This window comes from Danio rerio, chromosome 20 (assembly GCF_052040795.2).
Source record: "Danio rerio strain M-AB ecotype USA chromosome 20, GRCz13ab, whole genome shotgun sequence".
Classification (NCBI taxonomy): domain Eukaryota; kingdom Metazoa; phylum Chordata; class Actinopteri; order Cypriniformes; family Danionidae; genus Danio; species Danio rerio.
This window is the reverse complement of record NC_141040.1, coordinates 49,625,991-49,648,766: the sequence shown is the minus strand read 5'-3', so window position 1 is coordinate 49,648,766 and position 22,776 is coordinate 49,625,991. Positions and strand designations below refer to the sequence as shown.

The window sequence follows — 22,776 nt, the reverse complement described above, 5'->3', positions numbered from 1 at the left end:
GTGACGTCATGGGGGCTGGTCGCGCGCGTGGAGCTCCAGTCAGTCCCGCGAGCGCAGTCAGTCAGTCAGCGGCTCGTGTGTGTGTGTTTGTGGCTGACCCGCGCTTAATGGACTAGATTTCCAGCCACGTAAGTAAGATGATGATGGTGTCCTGTTGCTGAAACAAGGGATAGGCCCAGGGGGAGAACGTCGGCCGTCCCTTCTCGCCTTTGTCTCCGAATTATATCCATCCGTCGGAGTTTTGCGTGCTCGCGCGGAGAGAGGACATCGACTTCCCAGGCGTAACAAAAGGCGGCTCGCGACCTGGAGGACAAAAAAAATATCTCCCTGGCTATATTTAGGTAGATACACGGACATGATTCGCTCGGAAGCCCGCATGAATGAACCCGGAGCGCCCTCTCAGGATATCCGAACCCGGCTGGCACTTTAAATTTCATGCACAAAAAGGGAAGGAAATAATTGTTAATTTGTACCTGCTGCGCTGCATCGATTGTGACGTCACACTCTTTACATTCACAATCGCGACGTATTACATGCATTTTCGCGTGTGTTAACCAAACCGTGCTTCTTTTTTTTTTCTTTGAGGGCACCGTGAAGCATAGAGGTCACAATTCATGCATGCACGTCATCGCATGTGTGCTCAAATGACGCCACATTGGCATTGCAATCAGCATTATTAAAGTCGAGGGGAATCGCCGCTTGCATTCATGCCCAGTGTTAAATAGAGGGCATCTGTTTGTTTGTTTTTTTGGCATTCGCTTCTACCTCCCATTGAATCCGTCTGAATCAACCTCCTGATCCGGACGAACCTCCTCCTATACTCATGAACATACAGAGATCCAGTCCCATTAACATTTCGCGTTATGGGAGATCGAGGCACAAAGCGCACGACTTTGAGGAGCTCTCTTGCCTAAGGACTACAGAATCCAGCCAGAGTTTCAGTCCCAATTTAGGATCTCCCAGCCCCCCCGAGACCCCGGACTCCTCGCACTGCATTTCTTGCATTGGAAATTACCTTTTGTTGGAGCCCATCGAGGGAGACCACGTTTTCAGAGCCACCCACCTGCACAGTGGGGAAGAGCTCGTGTGCAAGGTAAGGAACTCGCTTCTCTATGCGTGATATTTTTGGATGGGAACACTCATGCATGCAATTGCATCAGCTATTGATAGGGATCAAAGCATGACATGCATCTGGCTCATTGCATGCATGCATTAGCAGAATGAATGGCTTTTCTTTTGTGATGCATGGAGTGATGAGTTATAGTCACGTGCAAAAAAAAAAAGCATGAGGGAATACCCTTTAAGTGTGTGTGTGTGTGTGCATACAACCATGCATTCATGCGTGCAAGTCTGCATGACTTCAAAACCCAAGACACTCCGAATAGGCATTAGTGAAAACCTCTTATCTTCAGATGAAAGGGAATGGCCTGCCATGTCCATCCCTTCTGTTATATTTAGCCCATCTCTCTGTTTTAGGTGTCTGTTACTAAGCAACATCAAAATTCAGTGTATGTTTTGGGGACTTGAAAATGCAGCAGAGGTGCTCGACTCTGTGCCGCATGGATTTCCATTCTTTTGTTTCACAATTAAGCATCAGCTCTAAAGATGCCACTTCTCTTTGGTGGGCTGATACCTTTGCGCTCCCACCTGAGATGTTGGGTAATCGATGACTGCTTCTAATTTAATTTAAAATGCCCCTCTCTCTCTCTCTCTTTCTACCCTCCAGGTGTTTGATATCAGTCGATATCAGGAGTCACTGGCTGCTTACTTCGTGCTGGGTACCCATGAGAACATTAACCAGATAGTGGAGATCCTTCTGGGGGATACGCGAGCGTACGTGTTCTTCGAGAGGAGCCATGGCGATATGCACTCTTTCGTTCGCACTTGCAAGAAGCTGCGAGAGGAAGAGGCTGCCAGACTTTTCCATCAGATAGCATCAGCTGTGGCGCACTGCCACGACAACGGCCTGGTCCTCCGAGACCTCAAGCTGAGGAAGTTCGTCTTCAAGAATGAGGACAGGTAATAAAGATGTCTGCTTGCAAACCGAACATGCATATTCTGACTAGACTGTTAAAAAAATGCTGAGTTCCTTAAGGAATTAAGTTAACTTATTAGTTTTTACCAATTTAAGTGGATTGAACTTAAAACAATTAAGTTGTCGCAAAAAAAACTGAAGAATTGTGTTGTCTCAGTTTCAAATGAGTAGTTTGAACAAACAGTATGTGTGTAGGGATGGGTACTGAAATTCGGTACTTTATCAGTATCAGTGCTACATTATAAAAGACCGAAGTATCGTTAATCTCTGAAGTTAACACGTGCTATCGGTACTGGAGAATTATTGCTGAGTAAACATTACTTACAGTAGCATAATTTAACTGACCAACCTTTTCTAATTTGGGATATTTGATACTCGTCTGCACAGTTCTCACATGAGAAATGCTTGTGTTTCCGGCGAGCACGTCAAGTATAAAAACCTTCACAGTTCTTGGGTGTGCGCACACACTCAGTGGAGCCTCGTGCTAAGCGGACACACAGCTCATAAGCTTGCGGAGTGAACCAAACTGGTTGTATTGCCCGAGTGAACAGTGACAATGTCAGTTGCAACAAGTTGTTTTCTTGTATAAGTGGAAACGCAAAGAATCTGGCTAAGTGAAAGCATCTTTCGAAAGTCCATTAACTGCAGAAGGACAAACGAAAAGTTTTTGACTGCCTAACTACTAACTGTAATGTTAAATCATCCACATCATTACGCCAGCAGTCAATCACCCAAATTAGTATTTTATAAATAGTTGCATAAACATAAACATTCGGTTACAATGAAAACAGTATTTTTTTCTGCAGTGGCATAAATAAATTTTAAACGATATAATTGCTTTTTCATCAGCTGTATTTACTAATATAGCTTATGAATAGCCTAATAATAAACTATATGCTTATGAAATTATAAAAAACTGCTTATTTTTACATTGCAAGATGTTCCAAAACTGTATTTATGTGTATTTATGTGGATGTGTTAATAAAACATCATAAACATTTTCTCATTAAACTGTATTTTGCTACTCAAATAGGGTATTTTTAACAGCAGGGAGCCCAATAAAGCAAGAAAGATCCCGAAAAGGCAAACATGTTGATTTTTCACCAGAAGAATGGTTTAAAAAAAACTGAGTAATTTTCCTTCAAACGATAGTACATTTATATACAGGAAAATTTTTATTTATTTGTTTTTTAATTATTGATTTAGTTTTATTTTTTCATTAAAACGTAATAATAAAACAAAGTGTTGTTAATTCTGTTCAATTAGTTTTTTGTTTTTTCATAAAAAAAACCTACAAAAAGTACCCATAAGAGAACCGTTAAAGTACCGAACCGATAAGTGGTATCAATAAAAGTAGTAATACTGTTAAAACCTTAACGATACCCATTCCTATGTATGTAGATATGCAGTCTATGTAGATATTTGGTCGTTTACACACTGGTTGTTGTGTGGTAAGTATCAAGGTATTTTAAGCTGACTTGACGAATTGTTTTTATGTTTAGTGCTGACATATGTTTGGTTGCGACTAACAATGAAGAGGTTGTTTTCTTTTTTCATATGGGCTCATTTAAATGCAAGTGAAAAGTCTTGTTCCTCTATTCTCTTTTAATAGTTATTGGCAACCTGTAGAGATATTTTGGTACCTTTAGGGTATATTGCACAACAGTTTTCATGCAAACAGTCATACTGTTGTAAGCATTTAGACTGTTCATTTGCATGACAAACATTTTAATCTATAAAATGCATGTTATACTGTTATCCTGTGCAAACATCAAAAACGTGATGTTGATCTGATTTTGTTTTTGACAACCATAACAAGTATAAGTAGATTTCAGGGGGTTTTCGTACCTCTGTTAAATGATCTAAGACAGGGGTGTCCAAACCTGGAGGGCCGGTGTCCTGCAGAGTTTAGCTCCAACTTCAACACACCTGCCAGGAAGTTTCTAGTATATCTAGTAAGATCTTGATTTGCTGGTTCACGTGTGTTGATTAGGGTTGAAGCTAAACTCTCCAGGACTGAGTTTGGACACCCATTATCTAAGATGATTTGGCCGATCCTGGATTTTTTGATCTTGATAATTTATCTCTGGCTAATTTAGTTCTTTAAACAAGTTTGTGAATCAGATTAAAATGTCTGAGATCGTTGCGTGTGTTGTGAAGGACAGATCTATCGATCCTCAATCATGATCAGCAATGCAAGGATTTGCTGACGGCACAGCAGTGTAATGACATCATCTGAATAATATTCAATTATCCATGTGAGCAAAATTAAATAATTTGTAGTAAACGGTTTGTTAAATATGATACGCTCTAATGTTTCACCTTTGCTGTGGGCTACAGGCTGTACACTTTTATGTCAAGGGTGTTTAGCAATTTTAGTTGTACATTTAGAGCAAATTTTTTTTATTGAAGGGAATAACTGGCTGTTTAAATTAATTTTGCATTAAAAAAGCGTTTTGATATTGGCAAAGGTTTCTGCAACTTCTGTGAAGCATCAAATCACCGTCATATTAGATGTCAAAGCTTGTATAATGGCATAAATTATTATTACTTTAAAAAAAAAACAGTCAATTGTGCATGTCTATTGTCATACACAAATTGTTCTAAAGCTGGTACCTTAAAAAAATAGTATGCGTTTAGATCTAAAAAGTCCATATGTTGTCATTGAACTTCTTAAGGAGAACCACCCTGTGACAGTATTTTTACTTTTATTTTAGAGTGTAGATTGCACTTTTTAAACTTTATACTTATAACTAATATATATATATATATATATATATATATATATATATATATATATATATATATATATATATATATATATATATATATATATATTTTTTTTTTTTTTTTACCAATTTACTATTTTCCCAAGTGTATCAAACTACTACTGTAAGAGTGTCAATTTGGTACATACTTTCAGTATTATCTTTGCTTGAAATGACCTGATGTAATCCTGTTAATATGAAATAAGCCTGCACCCGAGCAGGTTTGAGCTACCATAACAGTTGACAACAACTCTCGGATGAGTTTTGAAGAACAAATTGATCCAGGATAATGTCAATTTGTCAATAACGAAATCCAGCTCATTGAGTAGTCCATGTACGAAGAACAGTTTTTGTACAAAAGCTTAAAGAGATGGACAAAAGGGTCCAATCTGGTCGCTAGTTTATGCACCATCTCCAATTGCCAAACTCTCATATTTTTCAATCCTTTACAATCCAGTCAAGTTCAATATGACATGATGTTCCATTGTTTTCTTTTTGCATATTTTGTTTCACTCAGAAATGCATCATGTTGTGGACTTTTGAGTGCTATTTAATACTTTTTATAAAAATCAGCCTACCCATGAGTCTGTCAGTAAAACGAGTCTGAAATGATTCTGAGCCTGGTTTTATGAATCTGGGTGGCCTTCCCGTTTAAGCTAAATGGCAGTCGCCCCAATGGCCAAATGAGTCAGCTCAGCTAGATTCCCTCCGGCTCGCTGGATGGAAACGGAGAGCGCTGCCCGCTGCTTTAAATGTGAGCCGGCTGACCTTACTGTTCCCATGCACTGTGGTCTGGTGCGTCAGCCCCGTCCACCTTTCACTGAGTGATTGCAGACGAGCGCGAGTAGACGTGGCCAAGGGGTGGTGAGCATTACCCTGGCCAGAAATCAAACACCGAGGGTGCACCAAGATTGGAACCAGAGAGGAAAACGAGCCAGACAGAACTGCATTCCTCAGCGTAGTGGGTTCCTGACCTGGTTATGTCATCTAGGCTTGTAACACACCACCGCCAAACGCTAGAGACCGCGGTGCCGTTCAACTGGAATTACCCCATAATGTAGTACCGCGAGCTTCCATGTGTCCTGCTCTAATTCTCCTGCTATCATGCAAGGTCTTTTTTTCTCAATCAAAATGAGCTTTATTTGCCAAGTGACAACCACACAAGGGATTTGTTGTGGTTTTCTGGAGCTTTGAGTGATTACGTACTATATAGACAGGAGAGGTTAGAAAGGACATTTAAATAAGGTTGAAAAATGAAATGAGAATAAAAAAAATAGCATCCAAATTAAGTTTGTTTTGACATTTTATATATATTAACTATTTCCTACTTAATAGTTTTGAAAGGGTCTTTAAACTCTTAAAGCACACATGAAATCAAAACTGACCATATTGAATTTGTTAGCTCATATTGCTAGTTTTGTGGTGAAGAATTTCATCTGTGCATGTCATTAAAAAATAAAAATAATTGTTTGCCTCTGAAATCTAAAATTGAAATCTGTAAAAGCACTTCCTGTTTGTTTTCAGGTAAATTCGCAGATTTAGGTCAGTCTGAGGTATTGGGTGTGGCTAGCATACTTAACCACACCCCTTAACCACTCCAAGCATAAATTATGACAACAAACTGAAGTGGTAAGGAGCTGGAGTCTGTTAGGTTGCAATTACTCTCCCTAAACCCTTTCTCCATCTTTCCACTTTACTACATACAATCAACATCCAAAACAATCCACACTTACGGTTTACTGTTTATTATTCAGTTCCTCAAGGAACTGCGTCACAATATTAAAAAAAAAAAACAGGCACAGCTTCCGGTTCATGCAGACTTATATTTGACTTAATGAAGCCGAAAAGTAAATGAATGAATGAATGAATGAATGAATGAATGAGTGGTGTGGCTTTTGACCTTCTGTAACTTAGCTGTGACTCACATGTGCTGCATGTCATTAAAGGAATATTTTGAGCATGTTGTGCTCTCTTTAACACGACGGCGCATGGAAGCGGGTCATACGTTCAGGTCAGGGAAGGGCCGTCCTGCTCGTTTCTGACCTTCAGGTAATTTAGAGGCCTTGTAACCTTTCCACGCAGCAGAGCAGCGCTTGTCGTGAAAAATAATACGACTGTTTTTGAGTGCTGAGGATTGGATGTTTTGCTGAAACTGAGTGGGAGTACGGTTTCATTCGGATAGTTTCTGATTCAGAATCTGAGTCACGAGGCAGTTTGCAAAAGACTTCAGATATTTTCGTTGCATTGTTTTTTTTTTTTTGTTTGGTTGTAATTTTGGCTGTGTGCTGTGGTTAAAGTGTGTTTTTCAGCTATTTTCACTGTTAAGCAATGTAGCACAAAGTGACTTGCATGACTGCATTAAAGTTTTTTTTTTTTTTTTTTTTTTTTTTTTTTTTTTTTTACCCCTTACTGTGTCTCATATTTGGGATGTTTTTTTTTAGTACATTTAAAATATGAGTGATTTCTAATCCTGAACTAACTTGAACAAAAATGTATAATATGCATATATACACTCACCGGCCACTTTATTAGTTATACTTTACTAGTACCGGGTTGGACCACTTTTGCTTTCAGAACTGCCTTAATCCTTCGTGGCATAGATTTCAACAAGGTACTTGAAATATTCCTCAGAGATTTTGGTCCATATTGAAATGATAGCATCACACATTTGCTGCAGATTTGTCGGCTGCACATGCATGATGTGAATCTCCTGTTCCACGACATGTCAAAAGTGCTCTATTGGATTGAGCTCTGGTGACTGTGTAGGCCATTTGAGTACAGTGAACTCGTTGTCATGTTTAAGAAATCAGTCTGAGATAATTTGTGCTTTATGACAGGGTGTGTTATCCTGCTGGAAGTAGCCATCAGAGGATGGGTAGACTGTGGTCATAAAGGGATGGACATGGTCCATCCATGTCAAGAAAATATCCCCTATATCATTACACCATCACTACTAGCCTGAACTGTTGATACAAGGCAGGATGGATCCATGCTTTCATGTTGTTGATGCCAAAATCTGACCCTACCAACTGAATGCTGCCACAGAAATCTAGACTTAACAAACCAGGCATTGTTTTTCCAATCTATTGTCCAATTTTGGTGAGCCTGTGTGAATTGTAGCCTCCGTTTCTTATTCTTAGCTGTTAGGAGTGGCAGTCGGTGTGGTCTTCTGCTGCTGTAGAGGTTGGATGTGTTGTGCTTTTAGAGATGCTCTTCTGCATATCTCGGTTGTAACGAGTGGTTATTTGAGTTACTGTTGCCTTTCTATCAGCTCAATCCAGTCTGGCCATTCTCCTCTGACCTCTGGCATCAACAAGGCATTTGTCACAAGGCATTTGAACTGCCACTCACTGGATATTTTCTCTTTTTCGCACCATATTCTGTAAACCCTAGGGATGGCTGTGCGTGAAAATCCCAGTAGATCAGCAGTTTCTGAACTACTTAGACCAACCCGTCTGGCATCAACAACCATGTCACGTTCAAAATCACTTGAATCACATTTCTTCCCCATTCTAATGCTCTGTTTGAACTGCTGCAGATCGTCTTGGCCATGTCTTTATGCCTAAATGCATCGAGTTGCTGACCTGTGATTGACTGATTAGAAATTTGAATTAACAAGCAGCTGGACAGGTGTACTTAATAAAATGGCCGGTGAGTGTATAGTGCCTATTATTTAGACATTTGCTGAAAATTCAGAAAAATATTATAACAAAAAAATTAAAATAACTTTTCTATATATTAAAATGTAATTTATTCCTGTGATTCAAAGCTGAATTTTCAGTATATGTTTTTACTTAAATTTCACAACATTACTTCCCAGACCTTACCCTCACCACCCGCGTTCTCAGTTATATCTGCGTCTAGGGTGGCAGAATATAGAGGGTTAAAACTATTGATTTTGAAAATGTGTTAAACATCACTTAGGAAATAAAGATAATAATCGTGTCTTTAAAAAAAAAACAGCTTATGAACATGATTCGATTCACAATTAGAACTGCACAATTACTCGTAAAAAGATCGCGATTTCGATTCGACCCTCTAGACCAGGGGTGTCAAACTCAGTTCCTGGTGGGCCGAAGCCCTGCACAGTTTAGTTTCAACCCTGCTCCAACACACTTACCTGTAGGTTTCAAACAAGCCTGAAGGACTCAATTAGTTTGATCAGGTGTGTTTAATTAGGGTTGGGACTAAACTGTGCAGAGCTGCGGCCCTTTTGGAACTGAGTTTGACACCTGTGCCCTAGACGATCTTAATCCAGCATTTCTACGATTCTGCCAATCATATTTTCAAGTTCAGGAGAGAAGCAATGGTGGTAGTGATGGGAAGTTCGGATCATTTTATTGACTCGGATCTTTGAATCTCGTTCATCAAGGTGAACGAATCTTTTTTCGAGTCATTTGGTTCAATTTGCCAAAATATTATTAAAATGTTACGAATTGCTTCCAAACACATCTACAACTAGCCCAAAAGGTTGATCACACAACAAATAAGTCATAAATAGAATATAAGAAGGAGAACATAATAATTCAATGTTTACCTGCTCTTTTGTCTATGGAGGTATGGTTGTCTCTTTGCTCAGCTCACCTCTTCATGTCTTCAAATGTAAGGGTTCATTCACGTTACACTGACAGTCACATATAATCTTAATCAATGCACAGTCTAAGCCGATAGGAGCCATGATTGTTCGTTTATCACGTGACAGAATGACTCAAACCCGAGGACTCGAGAGATGAACGGTTCAATTCTTTTTCCGGCTCTAAACGTGTATGATTGGCCCATGAGGAACGAGAGACTCAGACCCGATAGAGGACTCGAGAGGTGAGCGGATCAATTCTTTTCCCGGCTCTAAACGCATATGATTGGCTTGAAATTAACGATCCTACCTGCACAAATGTGCGCACGCGCGGATGAACGAATCGTTCATGAACGACCCATCACTAAATGGTGAGCGCACAAGTCTTCACATTGTTTTACATACGTTGTTCAACAACGTGGACACCTCCAAATGGTGTTGAAAGAGTCACATGCTGTATTTATAAGATATAATTCACCTCAAAAATGTCATTTCAGTCTTCATGTAATGTATTTGCGACCGCAAAATCACACGTGACTTAAGCTGAATGTCAGCTGTTACCACAGAGATGGCGGACGCGCGCGCCTCTGAATGAAGTGTACTTTAGTGAACAGAACCTGCATAGGCTGTGAATAACAGCTAATAAAGTTGTAAATAACATTCAAATTGTGGCACAGAGTAATCGTTTAGGAGCAGCGCGAGAAAAGAAACCGCTCCTATCAGTAAAAATGAAACCGAAAGCGCACACAGTGTTGCCAGATGTAGCTGACTGATTCCAGCCCAAAATGTATCCAAAACCCGCCGAAATGCAAAAATACCCACCCAGTCTTCTGTATTTACAAAAATCACGTCAGTGACAGATTTTAAGCAAGAAATGACCGATTGTAAGCATATGTCTCAAACACAATGATTCAACATCAGAATTATCATCAACATTAATGACCAGGACAAATCTAAAGTCTGTTCAAGTCCACCATTGCAAGTCTATACAAAATGTAGTATTTTAACCAACAGTACAGCTACACAAAGCCTATTGCTGTTTTACCACATGTTTGAGAGTAACAATAATAACATCCCACTCATCTTACCCTTTATTTTACATCTACAGAATCGTGAGAAAATCGGGACCTTTATTATAAGCAAAAAAAAAACGCAATTCTCATTTTAGCCAGAATCGTGCAGCTCTATTCACAAACATTAATTAAAACATTCATCTTAACACTCGCAAACATCCAAGTAGGCCTGTCATGATATCTGTTTTTTCTTGTACGATATTTTGCACCAAAATATATTGCGATAAACAATATTATTGTCATTTTAAGGCAATTTTATGCCACTCGTATAATGCTCGGATGATATAATCACATGAAAATATACTACAGTAATTTATAGTAATTAGTGTTTTTTTTTTACCATGAATCTGACACCTTCAATAGAGATGGAGAGGTTGCACAAACAGCTGAAGTGTTGCTAGAATTGGTTTTTATGTATGGGTGATATATATTGCATCACTAAAAATGATTGAGGTCATGTCCATGTGTTGTGCGATTAGTCCATATACAGATTATTGTGACAAGCCTACCTCCAAGACCAGAAAAGCTGCATATTTAGTCAGCCATACTGTTCAGATAATGACCAGATAAAGTAACCATAACAGCACATCATCTGCATGTTTTGTGTTTTGCATTATTGTGCAAATTGCAAGATCGCAGTGGAAAAACGAGGATCACAGGGAAATCCTGATGCTTTGATAAACTCCATCTCTGGTGCTGCATTATTCCTGCTGCTTATAATTCCGAGAATGAATTCCAGATTTCCCTCTGGATTACACTGGCAGGAATGTCCCGAGGCTGACTTTATATTGCTTTTTTTTAATGCAAGGGATTTACCATCCAATACGTGGAGCATATTTATGCTTTGCTGTCAAAAACTACTATGCTTTAAGCATAGTAGAGTGAAAATGATTTGAAACGTTCTTTGGGATTTTGGATGGATTTGAGAGCAGTAATTTCACTTAAATTGATCAAGTAGTTTTGTCGTTTTATTTACGTCAAACATCAGATCTTTTTCAGATGTTTTTCAGTCATTTTTGAATAAATTTGAGAAACCATGATAGGGTGCACGATATTCAAAAAATCGGACATTGTGCTTTTTTGTATTTCTACAATATATATTATGATATAATTACAGTTTTACCAGATTACCGAATAGATCTCTTTGGGAACAATGTATTCATTTTCAATTATTTTACGTCAAATATAAGATGTTCATGTCATTTTGTTTTAATGAATTTGAGGCACCGTGTGATAGGGCTGCTCGATTATGGGAAAAATCATAATCGCGCATATTTTGGTCATAATTGTAATCACGATTATTCAAAACGATTATCAGTTAAAGTCAAAATTATTCGCCCTTCAGTGAATTTATTTTTATATACAAATATTTCCCAAATTATGTTTAACAGAGCAATTTTTTACAGTATTTACTATAATATTTTTTTCTTCTGGAGAAAGGCTTATTTGTTTTATTTTAGCTAGATAAAAATCAGGTTTAAATATTTTGAAATCTATTTTAATAGCTCAATATTATTAGCCCCCTTAGGCAATATATTTTTGATTGTCTGCAGAAGAAACTACTGTTACATAATGACTTGCTTATTTACTCTAGTTAAGCTTTTAAATGTCACTTTAAGCTGAATACTAGTATCTTGAAAAATATCTAGTAAAATATTATGTGTTGTCATCATAGCAAAGATAAAAGAAATCAGTTATTAGAAATGAGCTATTAAAACTGTTATGTTTAAACTGTGTTTTAAGCATCTTCACTGTAAGAAAAAACTTTAACTACAAAAGTCCTTCAGCCAAGAGCAGTGAGTGGATTTTGTCCTTTTGTTGTTTGATTAATAATAAAAACAGCAGCAGGAATATCGCACGCTGTCACTTTAAGAATAGTGCAGCTCCGATATGGTTTCTCTTTCACGTGTCTTTTGATTCTCATCTTGTTTATTACACAAATGAGGATTAATTTGAATAATCACTAAACACCGTGCATGTATTTGACCATTAAAGCGCTCGCATTAAGATGGCGTTAGATGTGCGTGTGCTCTGCTGTCTGAGGCTAAGCGCGAACCGCGAGCACACAGACACACACAAACACACACAATACCTGTCCGAGGCTAAGCGCAGCGCGCGCGCACACAACAGCACGTGCACTTTCGCGCTTTTAAAAATATGAAAGATGCGCATCCCATGCTGCAAAAGTTACATTACAGCCTATCTTTCAGTCACTTTCATGTGGAACTGGAAAGGAGGCCGTATATGATGGAATAATCTTTTATCTCGATTTTTGGTTTTTCATAATCGTTAGAAGTCGTAATCGAAATCGGATTTTCGATTAATTGCACAGCCCTACCGTGTTATTACTAAAATATTTAGATCTGTCATTATTTTAGCTGACTTGGCTTCTTAATGTTTTTTGAGGGTTTTGGACCGATTTGAGACCAATAATTTATCTTAAATTGATCATATAGTTTTGTCATTTTATTATTTTACATCAAAGATCAGATGTTTGTGTCATTTTTGAATGAATTTAAAGAACTGCAATTACTTCATGAAAAATATTTAGCTCTGTCTTTATTTTAGCCTAATTATTTTGCAGCAGCTTCTTTGAAACTTTTTGGAGGATTTTCTCTTTACTTTAGCTTAATTGGCTTCTTTGAAAGGATTTTTGGGGATATTTGGAACGATTTGAGAGCATTAATTTTTCTTAAAATGATCATATAGTTTTGTAATTTTATTAGTTTATGTTAAAGATCAGATGTTTGTGTCATTTCTTTTTATAAATTTGAGGAACCATGTATTTACTTCATGAAAGATATTTTGCTCTGTCTTTATTTTAGCTTAATTATTTTGAAACGTCTTTGAAATATTTTTTTTTTGATAGATTTAAGAGCATTAATTTCTTTTAAATTGATCATATAAATTTGTCATTTTGTTATTTTACATTAAAGACCAGATGTTCGTGTCATTTTTGAATAATTTTGAGCAACTGTCCAATTACTTCATGAAAGATATTAAGTCTTTATTTTAGCTTAATTATTTTGCAGCAGCTTCTTTGAAACATTTTTTGGGGGATTTTCTCTTTACTTTTAGCTTAAATGGCTTCTTTGAAATGTTTTTAGGGGAGATTTTGGATAAATTTGATTGCATTAATATATAAATTGATTATATAGTTTTGTCATTTTATTAGTTTACGTCAAAGATCAGATGTTTGTCATTTTTGAATGAACTTAAAACCATGCTGGGAGCTGCACGATATAGAAAAAAATCGGACATTGCGATATTTTGTATTTCTGCGATGATTGCGATTATAAATACAATGCCACCAGATTATTAAATTAATTTGACGAACCGTGCGTTTACTTCATGAAAGATATTTGGGTCTAGTTGTTATTTTAGCTTAACTATTTTATTTCATGAAAGATATTTAGCTCTGTCTTTATTTTAGCTTAACTATTTCGCAACGGCTTCTTTGAAACATTTTTGGGGGGATTTTCTTTTTACTTTAGCGTAATTGGCTTCTTTGAAAGGTGTTTGAGGTTATTTGGACATATTTGAGAGCAATAATTTCTCTTAAATTAATCATTTAGTTTTGTAATTTTATTAGTTTACATCAAAGATCAGATGATTGTAATTTTTGAATAAATTTGAGAAACCATGATGGGGCTGCACGATATTAAAAAAAAAAAAAACGGATATTTTGTATTTCTGCGATTATTGCGATATAAATACGATTTCACCAGATTATCAAATAGATCTCTTTGGGAACAAATTGTATACATTTTCAATCTATTTTATGTGAAAGATCAGATGTTTGTGTGATTTTTTTTTTTTTTTTTTTTTTTTTTTTTTTTTTTTATGAATTTGAGGAACCGTGTGCTTGCTTCATGAAAGATATTTAGGTCTGTCTTTATTTTAGCTTACTTGGCTTCAAAACTTTTTTTTGAGGATTTTGGGCAGATTTGAGAGCATTACTTTCATTTAGCATTTAGTTTCCATCACTTGTTTCCAATGTAGTGTATCTTACACCTCTTCTTTATTAGTTTTTTTCAGTCAGTTTCCAGTCTTTGAAACCAGACATTTTATTTTACAGCATTCGATGTCCATAACCTTTATTTTCCCATTTTTCCATCAAAGATTATTTAGTTTGTTTGAGTCTCCAATATTTTCCATTTAATGTGTTTTACATTAAGCCAGTTGTTCTGACTGAAAGTGGTGGAAACTCGTATATTTGGAATCCATATTTTAAGGCTGCAAACCAAACATTTCCTTAAATTTACAATATTTTATGTCAATAAATTCATTATAAAATGTTCTGTTTGGTTAATTTGTCAATCACTTAGCATTTAAAGGTTGTTTAATCTTAAATCAACTTGTTAAATATTTAGAGTTTTTGTCTAAGGTCATAAATGATCAAATCTTCCAATGATCTTGAATTTGTTCAGTTCAGTCAATATTAGGATTTCATTTATTAGTTTGTCAGCTATTGCTCATTTAAAACTGAAGAAACGGGATTCATTTTTTATGTGATGCACATTGTAAATAAGTGCACCTAACATTTGTGTCTTTGTGGTTTTCACAAATGCAAAGTGTTTCCATTTTTTTGTCTTAAATGTCATAAACGATATTTGTAAAGGCTCAGTCTTGCTTTAATTCAATTTGAATACATTTTCTAACACTTCTAAGCTCATTTACCAATAATTTTGCAGTAAAAATGAATTTAATTCTGATTCATCTTGTAAGCAAACAAACATTCCAAACACTATCGCAAAACTATAAAATTCCCTGTTTCTGCATCAAATGTCGCTTATGTTTATATTGTTTATTAAGTATTTTCAAACTTTATAAACTAGACTGTCCATTAACTGTTGCACAGTCCATCTTGAAAGCCAGCAAACCAATCGTTTTCTCAGTTTTGTTTTTTACAAGAAGGGACAGTGTACATTAATCGGCATTCCCCAAAAACGTAAATGTACCCAAAATTAGCCCAAAGACTAGTATAGTTTCATAGCCTACACCAATGAAAATACAAATTTAATAAACAACTACAAACAATACTCAAATACTATAAACAATACTTAACAATACACAACACTGCTCTGGGTGTGTTTATGGTGTGTGTTGGATGGGTAAATGCCAAGTACAAATTCCCATACTTGGCCAAAAATTACAACTTTGAAAGTTGAACAACTGAAAACAACCACATAGATGTCTTAACGAACACCTTCAAATATGTTGTTCTTTGTCTTTTGCAGGAACCATGTAAAGTTGGAGAGTCTCGAGGACACGTTCCTCCTCGAAGGGGGCAATGATTCCCTCTCGGACAAACACGGCTGTCCTGCTTACGTCAGCCCTGAAATCCTCAATGCAAACGGCAGCTATTCGGGAAAGGCGGCGGACGTGTGGAGCTTAGGAGTGATGCTGTACACCATCCTGGTTGGCCGGTATCCCTTCCACGATGTGGAGCCAAGTTCGCTGTTCAGTAAGATCCGCCGCGGGCAGTTTAGCATCCCAGAGACGCTAACACCCAAAGCGCGATGCCTGATTCGTAGCATCTTGCGGAGAGAGCCCGCCGAGCGCCTCACATCCCGAGAAATTCTGGACCATCCCTGGTTTTTGGCCTCCATCACTCCGGCCGTCAACCATGGAAGAAACGAACGGGAGTTGGACCAAATGGTACCAGAGGCCAACATGGAAGAAGAACTAGAACAGTTCTTTAGCTGAGCACAAACTCGTCAAGACATTTATGCCACGTTCTTTTAGATTATCTGATAAACAAAAACGCAAAATACACTCATATTACAATGGTGTCTATCGTTATTTCTCATTCCGCGGAGAGATGTGGACTGTTTCTGGTTAAGCTACGACTTCTGGACGAAGCGAAATGCTAATGGCGTTGAGTGATGTAGCAAGACTTTTTTTGGTTTATTGTTTAGGTTTTTACGTGGTGCTCACGAGTCGCAGTAAGCTACGAAACATGCATTACAGCACAGGAGAACGCAGCCAAGGAACAAAGAAAATATCAGGCAAAACAGCTCCTGTTTCCTGCGCCAAGTTGTCGACCGTGTTTTCTTTCTTCCTCGAATGCAGTTTGTTGTTGGTTGCGTCTTTTTTTTTTTTTTGGTTCATTCTAAGAATATTTAGCCTTATCTCACGAGGAAGCAAAACTATTTTACGCTTTGACAGTTTAAGGGCTAATTTGTATTAGTTCAGTCATACGAAAATGTATGACTATTAAAAGGAGGTGTGACACCAAATGCCACCCCTAAACCCAATCATAATTGGCGGATGAGCAAATCATACTAAATTGTACAGATCAGATCTACAATTTTATACGAATTACCCTCTAAATCAAAAATTTACGAATTGGCATGGTCAGTTTAGTGGCTAATTCATACAAATTCATGAGTCAGTTGTACGAAAATGTACGATTTTTGAAGGGAGCCATGGCACCAAACTCCATCCCTAAACCCAATCGTTACTGGGGGGATGAGCAAATCGTACTAAATTGTATGAATGAGGTTGCATGAATTAGCCACTAAACCAACAAATTACGAATTAGCATAGTCAGTTTATTGGGTACTTCATATGAGATAAGTTATACAAAAATTTACAATTTATAAAAGGAGGCTTAGCACCAAACTTCACCCATAAACCCAACTATTATTGGGGGATCAGCAAATCGTACAAAATTGTACAAATGAGATCATACAAATTAGCCACTAAATCAAGTTGCGAATTAGCATGCTCAGTTTAGTGGCTAATTCTTACAAATTCATGAGTTCAGTTGTACAAAAATGTAAGATTTTTAAAAGGAGCCGTGGCACCAAACTTATATATATATAAACCGTCATTGGGGAATGAGCAAATTGTACTAAATTGTTTGAATGAGGTTATATGAATTTATACGAATTAGCCACTAAATCAACAAATTACGAATTAGCATTAGTCAGTTTAGTGGCTAATTCATACAAAATCATATAAGTTCGGTAGTACGAAAAGTATGAATTTTTTTTTTTTTAAAGGAGCCATGGCACCAAATGCCACCCCTAAACCCAACTGTCATTGGCAGATGAGCAAATCATGCTAAATTGTACAAATAAGATCTACAAATTCATTTGAATTAGCCACTAAATCAACAAGTTATGAATTAGCATGGTCAGTTTAGTGGCTAATTCATATGACATAAGTCGGTAGTACGAAAAGTATGATTTTTAAAAATGTCACCCCTAAACCCAACCATCATCATGGGTTGAGCAAATCATATTAAATTGTTCGAATGAGATCTATGAATTCATACGAATTAGCCACTAAATCAAAAAGTTTCAAATTGCTGTGAGATTGTTGGAATATCTGCAAACGTCGACAGCCATCCTCTGTGACCTTTAGTTTTTACATTAAAAAAAAAAAAGTTTGTGTTGCATTAAGCTGTTCCTTTTACTATTATTGCTGCTTTTTCTGCTCTAACGTTACTGAAACGTTCTCCTTTCGGAGAATTTAAAGAAAACGTCAAGCACTTGACTCGCCTAGGCTTGGAGATGCTCTCTAAACTAGTGTCATCTATTTAACTTTTAGTTAGGTTTTTCCTTTTTGCTGGAGCAAAATGTAACTTTTTTTATTTTATTTATAACTTAACAACTACTATATTTAAAAAAAAGGAATACATGCAGGGTTTTTTGGTTAACCGCGAATATTGTAGGCAATATATTTGACACAGGACAGGTTTGACTTTTTGCATCAAAGTTCGTCCCAAGTTGGAAAGTCTACGATTTAAACGTCAGTGCCAGTAACTGCGCACCCCGAACTCACGTTTTTATTTTTCTTCTTTTTTTTTCTTTTTTTTTTTGGATTGTTTTTGCATTTGACTCCATAAATATTAGACGATATTGCTACGACTACAAGGTCTCGAGTACCTCTACTGCCTGCATAGGTCTGTGAAATGATCATGTTTTGAATGGGTACGTGTAGACTTGTTTCGTCGTATATCATTGTTACTTGAAATCGTGATTTATATCTAGTCAATGGCATGTGCCCTTTGAATGCTTTAGCCTGCCTAGCAAGAGGGGAGTTTGTTTTTTAAAATATATATATATAAATATAAATATATTTTATTTTTTCCTTGAAGAATATTACGAAGGATTTACTAGGAGTCCAATTGCGCTTTTTATTTTAGTTTGTTTTATTTTTTGCTTGTTTGTTTTCTTCTGGTCATTGTGCTTTGCCCTTTTTCTGTAGAAGGAACTTGCCTACTTAAGTTGGTGCTGATTAGGTGCTAAATTTGAAGGATTTTTTTTCTGTTCCTTTATTATTATTTTTTCCTCATGTTTTTGAGGGGAGGGGGGAGTGCATGGTGGGATTATCTGCCTCAGATGCTCTGATTGTAATGTAACAAATTTTTGGTGTTTTGTCCAGATTTATTCAGTAAATAAATTGTGAACTGCACACTGAACGCTGTATCTTTTTATGCAATCTTTAAAGGACATAAATAGACAATAAAACAAAACAAAGAAAAGGAAACGTTTTTATGGTGGAAACGAATTTGAAGTGTCATTAATATGCTTGCATGGAGTTACAGATTTATTATTTATATTTATTTAATTTAGCAAAAAAAAAAAAAAAAAAACTGTATATGTGTATAGGACAGGGGTGGGCAAACTCTGTCCTGGAGGGCCGGTGTCCTGCACAGTTTAGCTCCAACACTAATCAAACATACCTGAACATGCTAATCAAACACACCTGAACATGCTAATCAAACACACCTGAACATGCTAATCAAACACACCTGAACATGCTAATCAAACACACCTGAACATGCTAATCAGTGTCTTCAAGATCACTAGAAATCTTTAAGCAGCTGTGTTTGATTAGAGTTGGAGCTAAACTGTGCGGGACACCGGCCCTCCAGGACCGAGTTTGCCCACCCCTGGTATAGGATGATCTCAAACCTTTCACTCAACATTCACAAAACAAAAATTAATTTTATTCAAACATTTTAAGAATTGTAAAACTGCACAAATACAATGGTTTAAAAAAAACAGATTTAATTAAATGAACATGATTTCCAAAAATATTTTTAATTTTAAGAAAAAGTCTCAGATTTTTTTATTCATTATCATTATATATTGTTAATATATTTATATTTTGGGTGGCATTATGCTACAGTGGACAGCATGATCGCCTCACAGCAACAACGACTCTGGTTCGAGCCTCGCCTGGGTGAGTTGGCATTTCTGTTTGCATGTTCTCCCTGTGTTGATGTAGATTTCCTCCAGGTGCTCCGGTTTCCCCCCACAGTCCAAAGACATGCGCTATTTGTAAATTGGGTAAGCTGAATTGTCTGTAGTGTATGTGTGTGAATGAGTGTATGGGTGTTTTCCTGTGACGCCACTGGCTCGCATGGTTCAGGATTGGTAGAGCTACGCATCGATGAATTTGCTCTTCAGTGTTTGAACTCTCAGTAATGATTAAATCACACTGAACTGAGCTGAACTGAACTGAACTGAACTTAAACACTAAAAACTGAACTACACTGTTCCAGTTACTGTGACCATTTATGTGAAGCTGCTTTGACACAATCTAAATTGTAAAAGCGCTATACAAATAAAGCTGAATTGAATTGACGGGTTGCAGCTGGAAGGGCATCCACTGCGTGAAAAGTTGGCGGTTCATTCTGCTGTTGTGACCCCTAATTAATGATGAGATCAAGCTGAAAAAGAAAATGAATGAATAAATATATTTTGTAAATATACGTTTTGAATATATATTTTTTCAGAAAATGTACACAATATTTGCATAAACCTAAGTTATATTTTAAGAATTATACATCTGCACAAGAACCCAGATTTTAACTACTTTATTTACAAACTTCACAAAAAAAATGCATAAAAGGTGTGTGTGTGTGTGTGTGTGTGTTAGGGGTGTAACGGGTCATGTTTGATCTGTGATTCGTACGGATCACAACCCACGGTTACGAACACATGACTAGCAGATTAAAAAAAAAAAATCATCTTAATAAATTTGTAATGATCTCAGAGAGATCACCTCATTCAAATCACATGTATGAAAGCATTTGGGTTTTCCTGTCAAATATAAGGATGACGGAAGTTATTGTAGGTTATTGGGGATGTGGTGGGTTTCTAAGGTTATTAAAGGTGTTTTCTGTCACTGTTGTTTAGCCTGCATTAATGCGTTCAGTGTAGGCTGCAGGATTAATCATTAAAAGATTGGGATCTCAACACCCACGCAACATAAATTATAAATGATGGTGATTTACATGTTTATTAATCTTTGGAATCGCTGCATTCAAATCTGTGTTTAAAAACCGCAATAATCAAGAAAGAGATTCAGTCTTTAGTCTTTTGAGTTGGTTATAAAGTTACAAACAGTCGAATAACACAGAAATACTGGAAGAACAGTTTATAGTTTAAATAAAACCATTGATGTTTATGGTAAAGATTAAAATCACTGTCATATGCATTTAAGTTGATGCTCAAAACTGAAAGTTGTAAGCAGTACTTACATTATTTTTTAACCAATAGGTAGCGACAACCAGCCATCAAAGGTATGCCACTGAATGATTCTTTAAAAATGATCCATCTAGCAATAAAACATGAAGATTTATGAGTGAATAACTGAATCATTTATTGAAAATGAGACTTAAAAAAGGTTGTACAAATTATAATGTTAGATTTCTACATTTAGCGTTATCAGCAACAGCAGTAACGGTGAATTTTTCACACTACTGAATATTTTACTATTTTATTTTCATTCAGATGATTATTCTTCATTTTATTTTTAATAACATTACAGGTTCTCAGTTCTGCTGGTTAAAACCAAACGTTTCCTGCAGTACTGCTTTTGTGATAAATAGAAAGCAAATGACATTGGTCTCCTCTTTTTAGCTGATCTAAAAAAAATGGTCTGATCCATGACTAAAAAACCATAACGTGATCCGAACCGTTAGATTTGTGATCCGCTAGAGTTGATCAGCACAATTATGATGCCTAAATACAAAATGGCTGATTTTTTGCAAATATGAATCTGTGTGATAGTTATTCCAGTGTTCATTAATCATGGACTATTTCTAGATTAGATTATTTAAACCATTTGATCTAGACATTATGACCTATGACTTGTTAATATAAAGCTTTTCTCTTTTTCTTTTTTTACCCCAGCAGACCGGTTCATTGCTCTGATTACATTGCTTGACCGCCACTAAATCCGACTAAAGCCTGTTGGGAAATAATCCATCAAACACAGATTAATGTCTTGTGCATTGGGCCCGTTTTATATGATCTGACCCTGTGGCCTGCGCTGTAAACATACACACTATACATTTAACACTTGTGTCTCTTGTGGATTCAATTAAAAAGAAACAAATAAAACTGTCAAATAAAGCTGATTTATGCAAACGCGTCCTTTTCTATTAGAAAAAGTCATTTATTATGGCCAGACCACATTAAAGTGCGCTATTATTCTGTTTCAAATGTTTCAAATGATTAGTTTGAGATTTATATCTAAGCCCTGCCTTTCTAAGAGTCTGCTTTGCTCTGGTTGTACTGATGATTGACCTAGTATTTTATAATTGGTCGCCAAATTACAGCACAAACTAAATGTAAACAATGTAATGTGTATTTATATAGCGCATTTATTGTGTATGGCAATACACCCAAAGCGCTTCACAATCATGAGGGGGGGTCTCTCCACACCACCACCAGTGTGCAGCATCCACTTGGATGATGCGACGGCTGCCACAGGACAACGGCGCCAGTGCGCTCACCACACACCAGCTATTGGTGGAGTGGAGAGACAGTGATAGAGCCAATTCAGTGGAGAGTGGATGATTGGGAGGCCATGATTGTAAGGGCCGATAGAGGGACTTTGGCCAGGACACGGGGGTTACACCCCTGCTCTTTCACGAGAAGTGCCATGGGATTTTTAATGACCACAGAGAGTCAGGACCTCGGTTTAACATCTCATCTGAAAGACGGCGCCCACTGACAGTTTAGTGTCCCCTTCACTTTTACTGGGGCATTAGGACTCACACAGACCACAGGTTGAGCGCCCCCTGCTGGCCTCACTAACACCACTTCCAACAGCAACCTAGTGTTTCCTAGTGGTCTCCCATCCAGGTACTGACCAGGCTCAGCCCTGCTTAGCTTCAGTGAGTAACCGGTCTTGGGCTGCAGGGTGACATGGCTGTGGCAATGATATAAACAATGACATAAACAGTTTCTAACAAATGTTATGGTATAGTTTCATGTCTGAAGTAACACTTGATTTTTTTTTTCTGACTTCTTTCAACCAGAATTTGCATACTTCCCTATTATGTAGGCCAGTGGT

At 36.9% G+C, this 22,776-nt stretch overlaps 1 protein-coding gene across 1 annotated transcript; it reads left to right on the top strand.

Annotated features, from left to right (window-relative positions):
• Positions 1–37: 37 nt before the first annotated feature.
• trib2 (tribbles pseudokinase 2) lies at positions 38–17,737 on the top strand. The gene is made up of 3 exons (XM_087298921.2): positions 38–1,093; positions 1,727–2,019; positions 15,690–17,737. Exons 1-3 carry the CDS (start codon positions 824–826, stop codon positions 16,156–16,158), a joined length of 1,032 nt encoding a protein of 343 aa, XP_087155047.1. The 5' UTR covers positions 38–823; the 3' UTR covers positions 16,159–17,737.
• Positions 17,738–22,776: the final 5,039 nt, after the last annotated feature.